The sequence below is a fragment of the Barbus barbus genome (genome assembly GCF_936440315.1).
Source record: "Barbus barbus genome assembly, chromosome: 4".
Classification (NCBI taxonomy): Eukaryota; Metazoa; Chordata; class Actinopteri; order Cypriniformes; family Cyprinidae; genus Barbus; species Barbus barbus.
Window position 1 is genome coordinate 26,774,723 of NC_136732.1, and position 19,564 is coordinate 26,794,286.

The following is a 19,564-nucleotide window of genomic DNA, read 5'->3' on the forward strand; positions in this document are numbered from 1 at the left end:
AAAATATCTTAATTTGTGTTGCAAAGATGAACGAAGGTCTTACGGGTTTGGAACGACATGAGGGTGAGTAATTCATGAAAGAATTTTCATTTTGGGGTGAACTAACCCTTTAAGAGTGTCTAAAAAATTTAAAATAAAAAGCTTTTGTTAATTGAAATTCAGCTGAAATAAAATAAATATTATACTCTATAAACGTAAATGAAATAATTAAAAATGTTGCCTTGGCAACTAACTAAACGCTTCTAAAGGACTGAAGTAATAAGTTCTGAAATTACTAACTGATATAAAAATAAGACTCTTAAAAGAAAAATTTTAAAACCAAAACTAAGGTAAATGGAAAAATGTTTCAAAGGTTTATTAAAATAAAACAAAAATATAAAAATACAAGCTATTTAATATAAAAACTAAAAGCATATATAAATAATACTAAAACAACACTGATTCAAACTAGGGATGGGCATTTCAAGCAAAAATAAAATTTGAAGGTAGCTGGGAATTATTCGATTATTCGAAAATCGCACCCCTCCCCCACATGCATCTCTATATTTCGTTATTATTATTTTAAATCAGTGCTATTGGTCATCATTCTGTCTGTTTTTGGGTTTTACAAATATTTCACCAATGAAAAGCACTCAAAAGAGCTTGTGTTTAAACCTCGTAACGCCATTGGATTCTCAAATTGTCAGTCAAACCTCATAACCCCACCTCCATTCAGAATAAGTGCCACGACACGCAGTTTAAAGACAGACGTCTACTTTCTTCACAATACAAGGGTAAATAAAGAACTGATGTTTGAATAAGTACAGCATTTCCTTTACTCAAGAAACGTTGTCTATAAAGCCTAATGTTTTTGTGTGTTTAAAGAGCAGAGAAGGGTCTTAGCATTTGCTGTCTAGTTGTAGCCAATGCACTTTTATACGTTTTAAATATCCTGTGCATAGCGGTTCGTCTTTTATATCATGAGATTTTGGCCAAATGTATTAAACAACAAGAGAAACTGAGTGCCCATATAGCTACGATAAACTTTATAACCTGCAAACGTAATGCGATTAACTGCCTCAGATGCGGCCGTTTTAATGATTGACAAAACGCAGATCTCCGTCATTCGGTCATCAAAAACCTTGTTAACTCCATTTCAGTATGATTTGATGAAGTGTCTGATCATATATAAAGCCAAAATACCAACGCTGATGATGCAATGTTTAATTATAGAAGAAAAAAAACTTTTCCTTTTTTTTTTTATAATACCCAGTGGTGTACTGTGGGATTTTTTTTTTTTTTTTTTTACATATCTAAACTTCCGTGACAGAAAAAGTGTTGGGAAACACTGGGCTATACACCCATAACAGAGAGAGAGGGAGTGAGACCATTCACACTTTTAATCTGTATGATAACAAGCTATTTAATTCATTAGGGGATAGGCTATTTTAACTCAAGCCATTTAATGATTGTAAAATGCTGAAACAGATCAATAGCCTATAATAAACATAATCGAATGACAGAACTTGTTTATATAAGTCCGTTGATTATTATAAATCAACTGCTCATAAGGCTAGGACATTTCCATTTAAAAAAAAAAATGGAACCCCTAAAGGGAAAAAATATAGCCTATTTCAATACTTTCTCTCGCAATTATATTGTTACTGTATATAAATTGCGGGCATCAGGGAGCCATTATTAATATGCAGGGCAATGAAATCGCTTTTGAATACGTGCTTGCTTTACTTTAACTTTTGAGTTTGCGATCACCCCTACTCTGTGAATACTATGGAGCAGCAGTACTTACCTCTAGGGATGACTCGATACCATAATTTTGGCTTCTTTACGATACCAGAATGAATACCAGAATACACATTCAACCCGTTCTTTTTCATCAATATTATTTGTGATTTAAATTGTGAACAGGAATTCCTTTTTTTTGTGCGCTTTCACTTTCAAATTTGCGATCTTGGTGTCATGTTTTACAAGAAAAGATAATTGTCTGTTTTGCTTATCTATACACCGTTCACTTTTTAAGACTAAAACAAAAGATGGATTCATTGTTATTCTTAATTAAAAAGCACAACTACAAGAAAACAGTAGGCTGCAATGACAAACTGTCTTACATAACATTTATTAACAAAAACGAGTAAGACGAGGCATGGCATAGGACACAACACATGCTGTATTATATACCGACTAATGAATTACAGAATGTTTAGCAAACACTGAGGAATCAAATAAATAATAATATATACTATATAAATATATATATGAAAAAAATTTAATTGGAAGTTGAATTTGAGATTAGCACAACTAACTTTAGGCTCAACTTTTAATTGTATATTTCTCACAAGATTTAAAATAACAATGTTGCAAAGGATGTTCTTCAGTGTTTCCAAGCACATTCTGCTGTTTTAGATAAATCTGAGTATAGTTGGTGTTGCTGTGTCCTTGGATGTTTGTAGTGCTCAATGTTCACTGGGCATAAATTGGTCCAGCATTTGTCTGGATTAATTTGTCTCCAACAAGGGATGGTAAACTCCTTCGTGCTGCCTGTACAGTACTCTGGCACTCTGACTCTTAGGTTGATGATACACTGGGCAACTTTTGTTTATGTTGCCGTCGATGGGCAACCATGTGAGGCACAGGGCCCACAGCCGATCTAAAGTATCCGAAATTTAAATAGAAATTTGTTACTCATTCTCAGTGGGAAAGTTTCCAAGAATCATTCCTCAAAAAAAGTTGCCCAGTGTATCTGCTGCCTTAGTAAGAGTTACTATAGAAAGACACAAAAGAAACCAACCAATAACTGTTTAGGTAGTGAAACCCAAAGCCAGCATTTAGATTTACTTGTTTGAAGTTTTCATAAAAGGGTCATTTGCAAGCAAGGGAATAATCAATAATGAGGCTTTGATTACATCATTGCATATTTGGCAGGAAAAAGCTGGCTTTGAGTTGGAGTATAATAAGAGTCTGTTCTCTTTGGACTTTGGTGTATTGTGTGTATGGGAGGCGCTGGGATCATTTGTAAACAATGCCTTCCTTGATGCCAAGAGCTAGTGTGATTTTGTAAGTGTTCATCTCGTTTTCGGTGTTTCTATCTCTCCAGTACTGGAGCCATCCCTTCTTTCCTCCCAGCATGCTTGCTTTCCGGTCGTCTTTCTCTCTCTCCTCTGCATCATTAAAGCACGGGCACACTGTGCACAGATATTTAGCCCTTGGCCACGTGCCCGCCTCCATGTGAGCCCCATTTGGTGTGTTTATCCTGTTTCCCATTCAGCCATTGAAGTGTTGTTTTCCTCTAAACTTGGGACCACACCTCTGGTATGCAGAGCTTCAACTTCACACACCCACTGTTCTTTTAATATTACAAGAAAACTGTATCCGTAAAATCATCCAGTATGACAGGGAGCTGTGTGTTTGTGTGTTTCTGTGTGTACACAGTCCTTGCAGTGCAGCCTATGCTCTGAGGCTGGCTTGCTTTTGTGCATCTATTCAGCTCGCCCTATTGTGAGCAGCGGTGCTAATTGCAGCCTGAATGGTCTCGGCTAAATGTTTTGTGACAGTTTGAAAGCATGAAAGGGAAGAGGGACACACAAGAAAAGGAATCCCTCTTTTTTTGTTGTTGTTGTTTTTCCTCCCTCCTAATGGCACAAAGGAATGCTCTTGGCTTTAACCTTCAGCTCCCATGCAACCCCGTTTCCCCTCCCTCACTAGAGAGTCTCCTCTCCGAATCAGGAATAGCGGTAGATATAAATAAAGCCCGGGTGAGGGAAGAGAGATCAGATCCTGCCGAAGCCGTGTGGGACGAACGGGGCGGTCGCTCGCATTCTGAGCTCTGCAGTTCCTTGGCAGCATTTCAAATATGAACTTCAGAAGCCTCGCGAGCAGCAGACATATTGTAACAGGGATGGCCAGCGCTCTGCACGCAGCTTAGCGCTTCTCTCAGGATGGTCGGGCGACATCTCTCTTCAGGTAATTTTCCACTTCTCTGCGACCCCACCCCCTCCAACCTCATAGTATGATCCTCCACGCGCTGATAACAGGCTTTTCCCTTGCTTTGCTCTCTGCTGTAATGCTGCTGTTTTATATAGAAGCATAGCATTCATATAACTGCAAATAAAACGCAAATCCCTAAAGCTATTGAATTGCATGTTAGAGATTAATGCAGGGCAGAGGTTTGCTGCGCTCATCTGATAAGCTTTCTTCAGCGAGATACTGTAAGATGTTGACGGCAGCCCTAAGCTTTTTTGGCTTCAGTTCAGATTTGATAAAATGGCGTCCTTTACTACGCAGTGACTCTACAGAAGGACAGCGTTTGTGTTGGAAACACACTATCATCTCTTTCATGGACTCCTTTTTTCTTGTCTTTAGTTGAAAGTGCTTTTTTCTGTGGTTGGTGACAGAAAGCCTGGTGTGCACAGGCACTGCTGCTTTGCGCAGATCTGACACAGACTGAGCTGTGCCTGCGCATGTAAAGCCACACAAAAACAACAACAACAGAGTTAAGCGAGTGCCAAGAGGCTGGGCAGCATTGCCAACTAATTAACACAACAGGATCCTGGTAGCCATATGTGGGCATTTGCGCTGCTTTCAATGTTGTTATCAATGTGTCATATTTAGAATGAACATATTTCTTTGAAAGCAAAGTCTGTGGTTGTAATCTGTCAGTCCAGCAGAGGGAGATGGTTGTGGTTGGGAGAAGCAAGGCTTTGCGGTGACAGCAGTGAAAAATAATGACTCCAGGATAGCATATAACCCAACACATGCTGTTATTGTTGATTTTTTATTATATTATATTTTTTGTTTTGACTAGTTACCGTGCTGATGTAAAGCATAATTTTTCTTAAAGCAAGCTAAGAAAAAGATATTTTGATCGATCTAGCCAGATCTTTCAGTAAATGGTCATTTTAGATGAATATTTTTTTTTTCAAGTGTAATGTAAATCATCTGAGAACTTTGCATTTGTCTGTATTTGTATAGATTTAATTAATTTCTTAAATATCAACATTTTTTGTAATCTAAAATTTCTTGCAATGTTGTTAATTGCATTTATACATATAATGTATTTTATCATAACATGTATAAAAGCTAAAATGCTTTGAGAGGTCATATGAGTGCATGAAATTAATATAGGTCATATGCACATTATTTCAATAGTTTCTCTTTCTTTTTCTCTTTCTTTCTGTAGAGCTGCCCCCACAGAGTGGCCTGGCAGCCCGGTATGAGAATATATCCCCCAATCGCAGTGCCACTACAGCCTCTACCAACAGCTGCAGCGGCTGGGATTCACTGATTATTGACGAACACGATACGGAGGCGTGGCCTTCCATTTCATGCAAAGAAAGCCACGCCCCTGCAGGATGCCCTTTGGACACTGAAAGTATCAGTGACATCAGCAGCATGAGCATGGCCACAGGAGCTGGCCAGCAAGGCCATTTCTCCACCAATCACCCCAGCAAAGCCAATGCCAGCCACTCAGGAGGTCTACTCTCTAGTCAGGGTGGGGCCAGCAGAGGCTGGGGCACTGGCCCATCTGGAGGAGAAGGGAAGAATGAAGTCTCCAGCACATCAGTGGGAGCCAGGGGTTGGGGCTCCTCTAACTTTAACTTGAACTTAAACCCCAACGCCAACCCCTCTGCCTGGCCAGTTCTGGGACATGAAGGGACCGGCATGGGTGGTGGCAGCTCTGGAGGAAGCAACCCTCCTCCTCTTAATCGCTGTAGCCCACCGGGCACTCTGCCCAGTCAGGGCTCTAGCAGCAGTGGCAGTATAGGTGGTGCCAATGGAAATTCTGCAGGTAATGGTGCAAGTGGCAATGGCAGCACCACATGGGGTAGCATTGTGCCCAGTGACTCCTCAGAGCCACACTCCACCCCATCCACGAATGTGTCTTTCAGCTCCGAACCTCAGAACATTAACACTGATGGACCAAATCACACTAAGCAAGAGCCTAGAAGCCCTGGCCACAGCCTGCCTAACTGGGGGGTTGGACCTGCAGGCATGGGCTCGTTTGTTAAAAACCAAGGAGGAGCCTCGCAGGTCAATGGGGATGAAGAACCTGTTTGGGGTAATGGAGATGCCAAGTCTGGTGGTGGCTCAAAAGACTCTGGTTGGGACTCAGGGAGCAGCTGGGGACAAGGAGGGGCCTCGGGCACTTCTGGATGGGGACAAGCTGCCTCAACTGGAGACTGGGGTAAGCATTCCAACAGTGAGGCCAAAGGATGGGATTCCTCAGGCTCTCCCACCCAAGAGCAGCAGCCCAACTCTTGGGTCCGTGGGGCCAATGCCCCAGCCAGCGAGGGAAGCGGTGATAGCATGGAATGTCATCCTCACAGGAGAGTCCGCTCATCAAGAGATGAGGCTCCCCCTATTCTGCCTGACCAGGAAATGGACCCTCGGGTTCTGTGTAACACAGGCTGGGGTCAAACACCGGTGCGTCAGCACACCGCCTGGGAGACCGAAGAAGCTGCACGCTCCAACTATAAGAATGACATTGGAACTGAAGCCTGGGGCTCGTCCTCAAATGCAGCCAATGTAGGACCAACACCAACTTCTGGCAGTGCCAACCCAAACTCTGGCACTACATCCAGACCTGACTCTGGGGGCAAGAATGAGGGCCCCTGCCCCAGTACTGGAGCTGCACCTGGATGGGGCACAGCCATACCATCACCGCAAGGTAGCTCTGGTTGGGCAGATCCTACCAGCAACAAGAAACCTTCCAGTGGTCCTGGAAGTTGGGGCAGTACCCCAGCTGGAGGGCAAGGTGGCAACCTGCAGAAAAGTGGTCAGACTTGGGGTTCAGAGGAGAAGTCTCCTACGTGGGAAGACAGTCACGCTAAAGCCAAACCACAGAGCTGGACTGAGGTGCCCAAAACTTCTCACGGATGGGGCAATGGACCTGGTGGAGAAAGTGGGTCTGGAGGAGAATGGGGTGAACCTGGAGATGGAAAGAAAAATGGTCCCTCCAGCTCTACCTGGGAGGGAGAGGGTACCGGCTGGAACGAGAGCTCCAGAGGATGGGGAAAGCCTGCTCCGGGAGTAAGAGGAAACTGGGGAGATGCACAACACTCCAGTGTGCCATCACAAGGATGGAATAACAAGCCCCAGGAGGGCACCAATGGCAATAGTGGCAGTGGAAGCATGGGTTCTTGGGGAGCTTCTAACTCTGTAAAGCAGAGTGGCTCTGGATGGGGAGGAGGAAATGGTGGAGGTGCTAAACCTGACCACACTGGAGAGCCCACTGGATGGGAGGAGCCCTCTCCACACTCCATCCGACGTAAGATAGAGATCGATGACGGTACCTCAGCTTGGGGTGACCCAAGCAGTTACAAGAAGACAGTCAATCTCTGGGACAGGAATAACCCTGGGATGCAAGGCAAACCAGGACCTGGCAATGCCAACAATGTACCCAACAACCATCATCATCATCCCCACCATAACCAGCCTCCCATGCAGATCCACAGCCATGGAGGGCCAAATTCAAACAATAATCACATTTCCCCTGATAACGCTGGCCCACATCAAACAGGGCCACCTCACAATAGAACAACCCTTGTCAATCCAGGTAAGAAATAAGGCTTTTTACTTTAACATACACTGTCAATGACTCAGTGTTAATTTTGTCAACGAAGAAACATGTGCGTCCCTGTCATTGGATTACAATCAGATGAGGGGTGTTCGCATATCTAGTCTCAGTATGGCAGCCGCAGCAGACAGATAGGCTACCAAAACGCAAACTAGCGATCTGAAACAATGGCCTCAGCACCCGTAGGGTTAGGGATTGGGTGACCAGACGTCCTGTTTTTCCCGGGAGTCACAATTCGTTTGTCGATTACCTTAAAGTTAGCGAAGGAGCGATAGGCAGAATCACGCTGATATAGAAGTGCTCTCTCTTGTGCACGCTCCACTTCTTCAGTCTCGTTCAGCACGCGATTAGTGCTCAATGCTCAAGTACACACATAGCAGTCCAAAATACAAATGTCTATTGTGTAGAGTATCTCACGCAAATACATCAGTTATAGCTAGGGTTGCCACCTTCAGCGAGGCAAAATAAGGGACACCCATTCACACCCCCCCCCCCAAAAAAAAACATGCTCAAGTATGTAAACTTCCAACAGAACATATTAATATTGTTTTAAATTTTATTATTTATAACTATTAATTATTATTAGTCTTTTTGACAGTTTATTGTTTATTTTTATTTATTTGCTCAAATTAGGGCTACATTTATTTGTCCCATTTTCATGTAAATTTAGCTTTTTTTTATTTTATTTTTTTATTAAAATGCCAAATTGTATATGACATTTTTGATTATGTATATATTTGTGATTAATATAAATTATATTATTATATAATATAATATTAATATATATTATTATTAATAAATTAGGTCTAACATTAATTATAATCCATTAATTCATCTGTCAAATGATGTCTAAAAATATAATAATTGTCTACCAAGCTCTGATAATGTATGGAATATTATATTAACAGATCCAAATTTTAATAAAACAATAGGCCTATAGGGTATAGCACAGATGTGTCTGTCACTTTATGAAATGAAGAATGAAAATTCTGTCATAATTTACCCAGGTTTTTCTAAACCTGCATAAAGGTCTTTCTTCTGTTGAACACAAAAGAAGATACTTTGAAGAATGTGGGTAACCAAGCAGCTTCTGGTCCGTAACTTAAAAAAAAAAAAAAACTCAATGGGGACCAGAAACTCTTTAGTTACCCACATTCTTCAAAGTATCATCTTTTATGTTCATCAGAAGAAAGAAATTATTAAGGTTTGGAACAACTTGTTAGTTTGTAAACGATGACAAAATTTCCATTGTTGGGTGAACTATCCCTTTAATGCTTCTCTGCAAACTGCGCGTTCATCATTAGTTACTGGACAGACCTATTGATAATTCCCATTCAGCCCTACATCTGGAGAGCCTTGTGTTCAAAGGGCGGACCGGCAAGTTTGTTTAGCACATGCTGTGCTCACGTGAAAGGGCTTTAACGGCGTGCGTTCTGGAGACTTTATGGCTGCATTTACACTGGTAGAAAAAAATCTGATCTTTTGCCCATATCTGACACAGATCGGAATTTGATGCACGAGTATAAACACACAAATCCGCTTGAGATCCGTTTTTTTTCATATCTGAACCGTTTCCAAATGTGGTTTTAAATCGGATGCATATCCGATATCTGGACATCCAACCTACGTCTTAGCACACATATCCGATTCTCCACAAAACTCCCAATGCGAGGGCCACACGTTTGTTCAATTTTTAATGGTGCTTTAATGCCGACATTCTGTATCAGCTCGCATTTTATTGAGATGGAAACTTTATATAGGTAAGAAATCGCACATTCAGGAGCTGGTTTTCAACCCCTGCCCCGAGAATTTTGAAAATACAACAGCTAAAAGCAACATTATATTTCTCCGCAGAGGTGATAACTTGGCAGTTTTTGTAATTAAACCGAAAAGCTTGTTCGCATTGCTTCACAATTACTCCGCTCGCACGTGGGTGCATGCATGCGTTCGTTCTCTCTCTCTCTCTCTCTCTCTCTCTCTCTCATTATTTAATTCGAATTCATTAAAATAAATATCATGTGTATTTCTCTAAAGAATTCTACCTCAGCTGTAGATAAAATAGTCTAACAAATTAAAATTACCGTTATTTTCCGGTCTTTATCTGATTTTGTGCTGCAAAACATCAACGACAGCCGTTGCTGGCAAATAATAATGGCCATTTGACGTGAATTATTAAAATAATTTTAATAGCACGGCCATTTAAAACCCAAGGGTTTACCATGTGCATAGTAAAGCGATCACTGCAGACAATCCTTTTGGGCGGGAATTAATGTAAACACAGATATCGAAGACCAGTCGTGTCTAAAATTAATGTAAACAGACGGGTCAAAAAATCGGATATTGTCAGAAGATCGGATCTGTGCATAAACGCAGCCTATGAAAACAACGCTATGAAAACAAAGACGCCAAAATGCAATCACACGCAAATGAGCTTCTCTAATACCTCTTATGAAATTGATTTCATTATAATTGCTATTAGTATTGTAAACAGGGCAAAATACTTATTTGTTGATTCAACTATATGTTGGCATTTGTAAAATATGGGACAAATCGCTTCCCGTATTGATTTGATATGGGATGCATTGTTTTACCTTTAAATACGGGACGATTCCATATTTTAAGGGACGGGTGGCAACCCTAGTTATGGCTTAAGTGAACGTAAACAGGTGGGTGAAAACGTATTTACTTGAGATGTTGCAAAACTGAATGTGTGTCAGTATTAGATGCATACCTTCCGTCTTAAATGGACAGCATTCCTAATTAAATACCTATGTCATCAATGTTAACCAACAAAAGATGTTAAATAAATGCATGTTAAGTTGACAAAAATGCAATGACTTTGAAGCATTTTCGTCTCAAGATAAAGACTGACTAAATCAAAAACGCCTGCCAAAATTAACACTACAATGACCTTTACCTGGTTAAAATGTATCACTCTACTTTTGTTTGATAATTTCGGCATACAAGTGAAGAAAAAAAATGGACAGATCATGCTAAGAGAACACAAGAACAAATAGAAATGTTCACGTAAATCAGTCAACAGAATATTGTTTACATTTTGTCTGCAAGTGTAGTTCAGCATAGTGTTTGAGCCAGGAGAAAGTGTGTAATTAGAGTTGGGTCGCCATCTGTGGGAGTATCACTAGGCCTTAGCAGGATACTTGGAACAAATCTGACGCCCTCTGCTGTTTGTGTGTAACTTTGCGCTCCCTCTGCCAAAGCTGTATTTAACATGGCATCATCAGATCTCCCTGGTGCCAATAACTAAACAGACATTTAATGTTACTGCTTATTATTCCATTTTAAGACAGAGGAGCCTACAAAGAGACTTTTGTTTTTGGAAAGTCTCAAAATGAATAAATTCTTAAAAATATATTTTTTTATTCAACTTTGTACTCCAATTGTTATTCTAATAATATTATTTGTTGCAGGAAAATGCAAAATTGAAAAAAAAACTTTTGGACCAGACTGTATACACTACATCAGTGATAGTCAAATCTGGCTCGCGAGATCCACTTTCCTGCAGAGTTTAGCTCCAACCCTGATCAAACTCCCCTACCTGTGATTTTCTAATGATCCTGAAGACATTGATTAGCATGCTCAGGTGTGTTTGATTAGGGTTAGAGCTAAACGCTGCAGGAAAGTGGATCTCGCGAGCCAGATTTGAGTATCCCTGCACTGCGTGTTGCCAGCCTCAAGGGCATTTCGTATATGACTTATGATGCAGTGAAAACTAAAGGTGCACTTGTCCTAAGTTTTGCTGTATTACTTTGCAGGATGGGGTGAGATGACAAATGTCCACTCAAAACCTGAGCCCTCATGGGGAGAGCCAGCCACCCCTGCAGCAAGTGTGGACAATGGCACTTCAGCATGGGGTAAACCCCCAGGTGGCTGTGGCAGCTGGGGTGATAATGGCCCTGAGGTCTATGGTCGAGGCAACGCACCTCCTGGATCTGCCCCCTGCAAACCTGGTTAGTTTTATGAATGCACTTTTATTTATTCATTTAAATAAAAAATTTTTAGTTGCTCTAAATGATTTCATGTGATTTTTAAAAATAATCACATGCAGTTATTCAGTTGCATTAGAATTATGTTGGAAATCAATGTTGACCAGGTGGTATATCAGTAGCCTGACTCCGTCAGACTTCGTACTTCCGCTCAATTTCAGTTCGCTTCTGTACTCAGTCTGATATAGCAAACCAGCTCCCAGATTATCTCTGGCTCCGCACCAGCCGTCCAACCAACGAACAGAGGGCGGGCTGAGAGCCGTGACGTAGACGCTAAGCGCCGAATTTAAGATTGTAGTTTAAGTTAGGTAGATCTAAAACGACAGCGGACATGGAGAGACAGGATGCTATTCGCTCTGTTGTGGAGAATATTCCCGGCATTTGCCAGGTCAGTGTCTCCTTTCTTTTCCAGTCCTTGAATATTGCCATGTCATGCTGTAATCTTGCAATTAAATTGCAGCATTTCCGACAGACTCGAAATGAACAAAGAGCTGTGTTTAACAGAACTAATCCTAACTTTGACAGTTGGCTGCAAATATTTTCTTGTTTGTCTCTACTGTCAAATATGAATTTAGATGCACTAATTGTACCGTGGATGCGTACATTTACTTCACGTAATCTGCAAAAGTCGTTCACAGCCATCTTCACTCCGGTATTTTGCTCGATGGTTTTGTTTTTGCCTCATACATGTGTTTACAGTGGAAGTTTGAGGCGGCTGAGCCAATCACAGTTATTTGATAGGCCTACGGGTACACCAATGATTTTAAACTTCAGACAAGCCCCCCCACACGAGAAAGTAAACGCTTGTCAATTATGCCCTTCCAAACTCTGTCTACGAAGCAAATCGAAGTAGCAGAGTTTGGTATTACCAGGCTAGTATATCAGAGCTTTGAAATGTGTAACAACAGGGCCCCCTATTGTTGTAAATAATCCACTACACGATTATACATGTTTTGGTATCTAATAATGTGTGTTTTGTTCCTACAGCCCCCAAATCTATGCAAGATGGCTGGGGTGGTGGAGAGGACATGGCTGCAGGGCAATGGGAGCAGGATGAGGGTGACATGTGGAACAGCACTGCATCTCAAGAGAGCAACTCCTCCTGCAGCTCCTGGGGTAACCCACCCAAAAAGGGCCCACCAAAGGTAAAAAAAAATAAAAAATACTTAAGTTTAATGTAGGTGTCATTCTGCAGCTCATCTGTCTGTGTTTTTCTTTAAAGGGAAAAGTCCCAAACAAACAGGATGATACTTGGATAATGAATCGTCTCATCAAGCAGCTGACTGACATGGGCTTCCCTGTGAGTACTGCTTATCTTTCATATAGGAGCATTTCTCCCTCTGTATATTTGACTGTTGTCCCTGGGGTTAGTTTTACGGTACTGACTGGCTAATTGTACATTATCCAGTTGCACAAATGAATTAAATTATTAAAATCAAGTCTTTGTAATAAGGATTAATACAAATGGTGTTTACTGTATGTTTTTGTTTGCCTTTGCAGAGAGACCCTGCAGAAGAGGCTCTCAAGAGCAACAACATGAACTTGGATCAGGCCATGAGTAGGTGTTATACCTGCAAAATCTTCGGTTCCTTCCGAGCATCTTTGCTAGAATATAATATTCAAATATTATTTGTATGGTAGGTGCCCTGTTGGAGAAAAAGACCGAACTAGATAAACGGGGGATGGGAATCTCTGACTACAACAATGGCTTAGTCAATAAACCAATGGGCTGCAGGCCTTCAGTCATCTCCAAAGAATCCTCCTCAGATCGTCCCCCCTTCATGGACAAGGTATGAGCTTCTCACAATTAAAGGTGCAATAGGTGATTGTCTTCAGAAACATTGTTTGTTATTCTGGTTGAAAGTCTCTTCACATCCCGATAGCAATCATTAAGTTAAGTGGTCTAAATCTATTTATATATTCTGTGGAAGGTATAGGACCAAGAAATGTTCGTCCAATCAAAAAGCTCGGTCCGAGCGTTTTAATTGTCTTTCCTACCTGCCTGTCAACATATGTATTTGCATACCTCTGCGCACCCTGTTCGCGCAGACACCATACATCATCAGCGCGTTCACGTACGCTATGCAGTCAGAGCGAGAATGGCAGGCAAACATCAACAACCCAATCTTCCTTCCTGGTATTGTACTTTTACTAACTGCTATAAAGTTTTCTCACCGGTGAATGACACATGATGTAGCCCAGCAGTTCCCAATTCCAGTCCTCGCGCCCCCCGCTCTGCATATTTTGCATGTCTCGCTTAGTTAACACACCTGATTTACATAACCAGCTCGTTAGAAGAGAGCTACGTGCATGAACTGTATTCCGTTTAACATGCTCCCTACACAGTGTTCATTGCTCCCTTCTCCCTGAGCAGGGAAATCCGTTGAAGTTGATTTCACTTCGGAACATTAATTCACGGATTTACGCTGCTTAGCGTCTTCAAACACAGATGAAACTTACTAGAGAAGTGTGACATAATATACCACTGTAAATAAATACTATTTAAATTCACATCTCGCACACTTTAATGCCCTTTGTATGGAACATATACGTTCGCTTTGACCTGGAATCAAGCCGGAATATCTGGTGATGTCCACTTCGCAGGGCACTTATGACTTATGGTCGAACAGAACAAATGTCAGACGTGAAAAGATATACATAGGAAATGTGCAGAGCGGGGAGGGCGCGAGGACTGTAATTGGGAACCGTTGATGTAGCCTTTTGCACTAATTAAATTTAATGTTGTCTCTGGTATTCTGCTCTTTGAGCGTATGTGCGTTCAGGGGGCGTGGCTTTGCATGGCGATTGCAGGGAGGGTGGGACGTTCGCTTTCAGTGCTATCAGGCTAAAGTTAGCATTTTCCGAGATCTCCTACTGCACCTTTTAGTTATTGTATCTAGAAGACTTCACATTGTGCTGAATTTTGTTTGTCTTATTTATTCATTTATTTTGTTATCTGCTCCTTAGGATGCTGGGCTAGCAGATGATGCCCAAACCTCACCGTTTATGCCTTCTCCGAGTCTGAAGCTCCCATTGGGTAGTGCTGTACTCCCTGGCCAGAGCCTTGGAGTTGCGATGCAGAACTTGAACAACAGACAGGTGGGTCTATGAGGATCTATGTGTATTTTGTATTTCAGTATTGTGTTAATCATCGACCATCTTGCCTGTTAAACTGGCAGTATGTGGGGATGACAGCTGTCCTCAAAGTCAGATTCCAAATTAGTTGTTTTGTGTGTGTTTGTGTAGATGCAGAGTGGAGTTTTTGGTAGTAGCGGAGCAGCACAAGCCCGGGCCCTGCAGCAGCAGCCTCCTCCCCAGCCGTCAGTGCCACCTCTCAACTCGTCCCAGCCTAGTCTACGCGCTCAAGTGCCTCAGTTTTTCAGCCCTCAGGTGTGCAGAGATACACAGACGCATGTAGTTTAGCACCTTATTGTGACACTGACTTCATTTGGTGACGCATAGTTTTTCACCACTTGAGGATATGTGGGAGTGATGAAATCTGACCATTTTGTTTACTGACAGGTTCAAGCACAGCTTTTACAGTTCGCAGCAAAAAACATTGGTCTCAACCCTGCACTTTTAACCTCACCAATAAACCCTCAGCATATGACCCTGTTGAACCAACTTTATCAGCTGCAACTGGTAAGTTCCAGTCTTTTGACATCTTATTGATCTGTAATTAAAGAATATGTTTTTTATTTGTCAGAAAGCTTAAATTTCACTCCTTATTTCTTGTTGTAATGAAAACTTTGATCTTGCAGGCGTACCAGCGTTTACAAATTCAGCAGCAGATGTTGCAGGCACAGCGCAGTGTTTCTGGCCCCATCCGACAGCAAGAGCAGCAAGTGAGCAGTTCCTTCCCACAGCTTAGGGTCACCCTGATGCAATTGAAATCTCACAATTCTCAATACTGATTTGTTTGTGTGTTCTAATATCACACTTCTATAAAGGTATTCATGTGTTCACAGGTTGCACGTACAATCAATAACATGCAGCAACAGATCCAGCAGCACCAGCGGCAGCTGGCTCAGGCTCTGCTATTGAAACAACAACAGCAGCAGCCACCCGCCTCACACCCGGGCCTGCATCCCAGCGCAGGCAAATCAGCTCTGGACACATATCCAGCCCATCACCAGGCCTCCAGCCTCTCTGTTTCCGACCTTCAGACCAAAGAGCCGCAGTCTTCTCCAAACTCCTTCTCACCCTACCCTATTTGTGAGTTACCAGCACTGTCTGTTATTGCATTCTTTCTGCTCAGACTAGTGAAGATCCAAATATTCTTCTATACATTGTTCCCAATACATTGTCTGGGAATTGCCTGGAACTGCCTGAACCTGAAATTGCCACAGAATTGTTAAAGTCTTGATAAACGTCATGCGCATATCTATAGTGAATATATTTTTTCCAAGTTAGCTCTAAAATGTATCATTAGCTAGATACTGATATAGATAAATTGGTTTGTGAGCAAATCTTTTTTTGCTTAATCTTTTCTTTCCAACGAGCCAGTCAAACTGGTTCACAAATCCAACCAAATGATTTACTGGAAAATAGGTCTGAATCACAATGTTTTTTTAAAAACCCCATTCAATAACAAATGATTCAAAAAGTTATCTTCTCAACCCCGCTGATTCTTGCATATGTGCTTCTCTGTAGCTGGATTGAACCCTAACATGAATGTAAACTGCATGGAGGTGGGTGGCCTGTCCATTAAGGACTCTCCTCAGCCTCAGTCACGCCTGTCACAGTGGACACACCCAAACTCCATGGATAACCTCTCTGGCAATTCCTCTCCAATGGAGGCCAACTTCAACAAGCATGGTACACATAAATTTTATTGTGAACATGTGACATAGTAGTTAATATCAGGCCTGATACTGATGATTTTCCATATCACCAATATTATACAGGTGCCATCTCTGCAGGCCCCAGTCTGGGTCCCCCAAGTAAGCCCCTGCTGGATGACTCCTTCAGTCCCTACAATCTGATTCCCAGCTCCGAGTCTCCTGCCAGCCCCTTGGCACCTCATGATAGCTGGGGTCAGGGGAAGAACAATGACAAGATCTCCAATGGGACCAATGTCAACTGGCCTCCAGGTGACTAACTGGCATCTCTAAGATCTCTTTGTACTAGTAGGCTTATGAAAGCTTTAAGCGGATTTAAAGTTGTTTGGACATTTTTACACTAATAAAACAACTGCATGTCATTGCACTAGATTAAAACAACATCAAACCAAGTAGCATCTGCAAAAAAAAAAATAATTTTCAAAATGAGGTGTAGTTCACCAGATTAAATGTGGACTGCGTGACAAAATGATATTTTCTTTTTTGAATGTAATGGTGTGAAAATAATCCAATATTTAGTTTTTCTGTTATTTTATATATTTATTTTTAATAAATGCCTTTGATTGGTTCAGGGTTTCCAAAACTGTGGTTTTGCAGCATTCAAAAACATTTTCAAATAATAAAAACATCAAAATTGCAATGAATTTCTAAATTTTAATATGAAAACAATCAAAAAGAAAAAAGTTAATTAGTTTACCTGCATGTCATGTTATCTTTAGCTGACATCAGAGAACTGTGAACATACAAATATGTTGTTAAATTATTAAAATATTAACTTGAAATCTCAATGGGGCTTCAAGTAAATATTTTAGGTCAAACCGTTTCAGCTGATGAAACAGTTTTGGAGTTCCTAGATTGAAGAAATGTTATATAACGCAAAGACAATCTCACATTTTTAATGTAGCGGTGGAACGGTAAGCAGTTTTTTTTTTTTTTATGTGCTGCGTTGTCACGGGAACATCCCAGCTGCAGATAATGAGGAAATTGCATCTCTCCCTTTGCCAAGTGCATTCCGAACGACTACATAATGGCACACATGTGCCCTGCTCACTCAAAAGTCCCCACTCCAAGGGGATAGGGATGATCACTTCCATTTGGAATTTGCCTCGTGAGCCGAGCCGTTCGGTTCCACCCCCATTTTTAATGTGTCTATTAGACAAGGTCTCAAAATGATCTGATTTGTATGAAATCCCTTAGAGTTTTGTCCAGGAGTGCCCTGGAAAGGACTGCAGAATATTGACCCTGAGACTGACCCCAATGTGACCCCAGGGAGCGTTCCCAGTGGGCCCACCATCAATACCAACATTCAGGATGTGAACCGCTACCTGCTGAGAGACAGGAGTGGAGGTAAGAGGACAAATCTCTTTTTCCCCTCGAAGAAAATATCTGTCAGATGACACTGAAAGCACAAAGCCTGGATAAATCCCATAACACCGTGTCTAGCTAAATAGTTTTATATATTCTGAATAAAAGGTATTGCATATTGCAGTACTGTTTTTATTTAGAATGTCTTAATGTTTTTCACATAATACAACCACTAATAATGTGGTAGTTATTTTTTCTTTCTTTGTATTTTCTACGTACGTTATTTTTCTGATTTCCACTTTGAATTGTTGCCTGCTTTGTTCGGGACACATCGTAGGTTCCACCCCAACTTCCTCACAGGGCGAGGCTCTGCCTCCCTCCAGCGATTGGGCAGTCTCTAGCTCTTTCAGTCTGTCCTCCCCTGAGGCAGACAGCACAGGTACAACTCCCAGAAACCCCTTCCTGCCCTCAGTCCTGCTCATCACACTCTTTTCTTAATACTTACTGTTCAACCTAGTATGGGGCCCCAAACGGTGGTCGCATTCCTGTATATCTAGTGCATCCAACTCAAATGTAGCCCTGTCCCCTGTAGAGGGCTCTGTCCCGCCTACATTCATCTGTATATCTCCCTCAGTGGTGTTAGTCATACACTGTCCCTTTGTGCAGCATGGTCACTGGCTATCTGTGATTTTTGTGAGGTGGAAGTGGTGAGAAGGCACTCTTTTATTTGTGAGACATAAACTCTTTCCTGTTTGCGGTGGCACCTCAGTGACTGTGACTGCTTTGAGAACACCTTTCACCACTTGTATATCTAATTCTGGGGCACACAGAATTAGAAACAGGAGATAAGATGTCAGTTAGCATACTCTTTTAGTGTTTCCTCCTCTACTCTTTTTCACACATTTACATATCTGATCTACAGGAAAGCTGTCTGACATGAAGTCCACTTGGTCTTCGGGGCCCATCTCGCACACCCAGGCTTCTCTCTCTCACGAGCTTTGGAAAGTCCCACAAGGACCCCGAAACACAACGGCTCCCGCACGGCCGCCTCCAGGCCTGACCAACACCAAGCCCTCGTCCACATGGGGCGGAAACACCCTGGGTCTGGTGGCTGGCTGGAGCAGCTCCTACTCTTCAGGTAGGTGTGTGTGTGTGTGTGTGTGTGTGTGTGTGTGTGTGTGTGTGTGTGTGTGTGTGTGTGTAAAAGGTGCAGTTTAAGTCCAGGCGGATATGTGTGTTTGTGCAGCTATTCGTAGGCAAAGGTGTGGGTGTTTCGAAATGGCAGTTGAAATGTCAGTTGACTCTTTTATGTGGGTGTAAACGCTAGTCAAAATGTGGGGGTGAGGTGAGGATTGGAACGGTTGGAGCATTCGCGAGCATGGGCTCTGGCAGTGTAGCGAGCGTGCTGTTTTGTGGTCTCACATGTGTCGTGTGTTAGTCAACATTCCCACAGTTGTTTGATAACACTTTCATGACATTTAACTGTAGCACAGTTGTTTACTTGACTAATTTGAATAAAAATGTGATGTTGAAATATATAAATTATTTTTTAATACAATCATAGTGAAGGGAGAGCATCGTTCATCCAAAAACGAATGAACCAGAAGTAAAGTTCTGGTCAATACTGATAAGCTGTTCAGGTTTAGGTTGATATTGAATGCAATGCTATTTAGTCTAAATAAATAGAGATACAATTTTAATAAAAACAAATGTTTAAAGAGGTGACCTTCTACATAAGAAACAATGTTTTTGAAAGAGTCTCTTATGCTCATTAAGGCTGCATTTTTATCAAAAATACAGTAAAGACAGTAGTATTGTGAAATGTTATTACAGTTTAAAAT

At 41.6% G+C, this 19,564-nt stretch overlaps 1 protein-coding gene across 4 annotated transcripts in view; it reads left to right on the plus strand.

Annotated features, from left to right (window-relative positions):
- Nucleotides 1-19,564, plus strand: part of LOC306868772 (trinucleotide repeat-containing gene 6C protein-like) — a 74,948-nt gene that overhangs the window by 50,260 nt on the left and 5,124 nt on the right. For 3 of the 4 annotated variants that reach the window (XM_079415120.1, XM_079415122.1, XM_079415121.1), the window contains 15 exons: nt 5,174-7,549; nt 11,347-11,541; nt 12,565-12,722; nt 12,800-12,877; nt 13,078-13,135; nt 13,219-13,367; nt 14,545-14,676; nt 14,824-14,967; nt 15,100-15,219; nt 15,339-15,422; nt 15,546-15,792; nt 16,231-16,395; nt 16,485-16,670; nt 17,616-17,765; nt 18,646-18,861. In XM_079415120.1, coding sequence (XP_079271246.1) covers nt 5,174-7,549; nt 11,347-11,541; nt 12,565-12,722; nt 12,800-12,877; nt 13,078-13,135; nt 13,219-13,367; nt 14,545-14,676; nt 14,824-14,967; nt 15,100-15,219; nt 15,339-15,422; nt 15,546-15,792; nt 16,231-16,395; nt 16,485-16,670; nt 17,616-17,765; nt 18,646-18,861 — 4,458 coding nt within the window. Of the gene's footprint in view, nt 1-3,856; nt 3,958-5,173; nt 7,550-11,346; nt 11,542-12,564; nt 12,723-12,799; nt 12,878-13,077; nt 13,136-13,218; nt 13,368-14,544; nt 14,677-14,823; nt 14,968-15,099; nt 15,220-15,338; nt 15,423-15,545; nt 15,793-16,230; nt 16,396-16,484; nt 16,671-17,615; nt 17,766-18,645; nt 18,862-19,564 lie in introns of those variants that run through there. The other variant, XM_079415123.1, reaches the window with a different exon arrangement.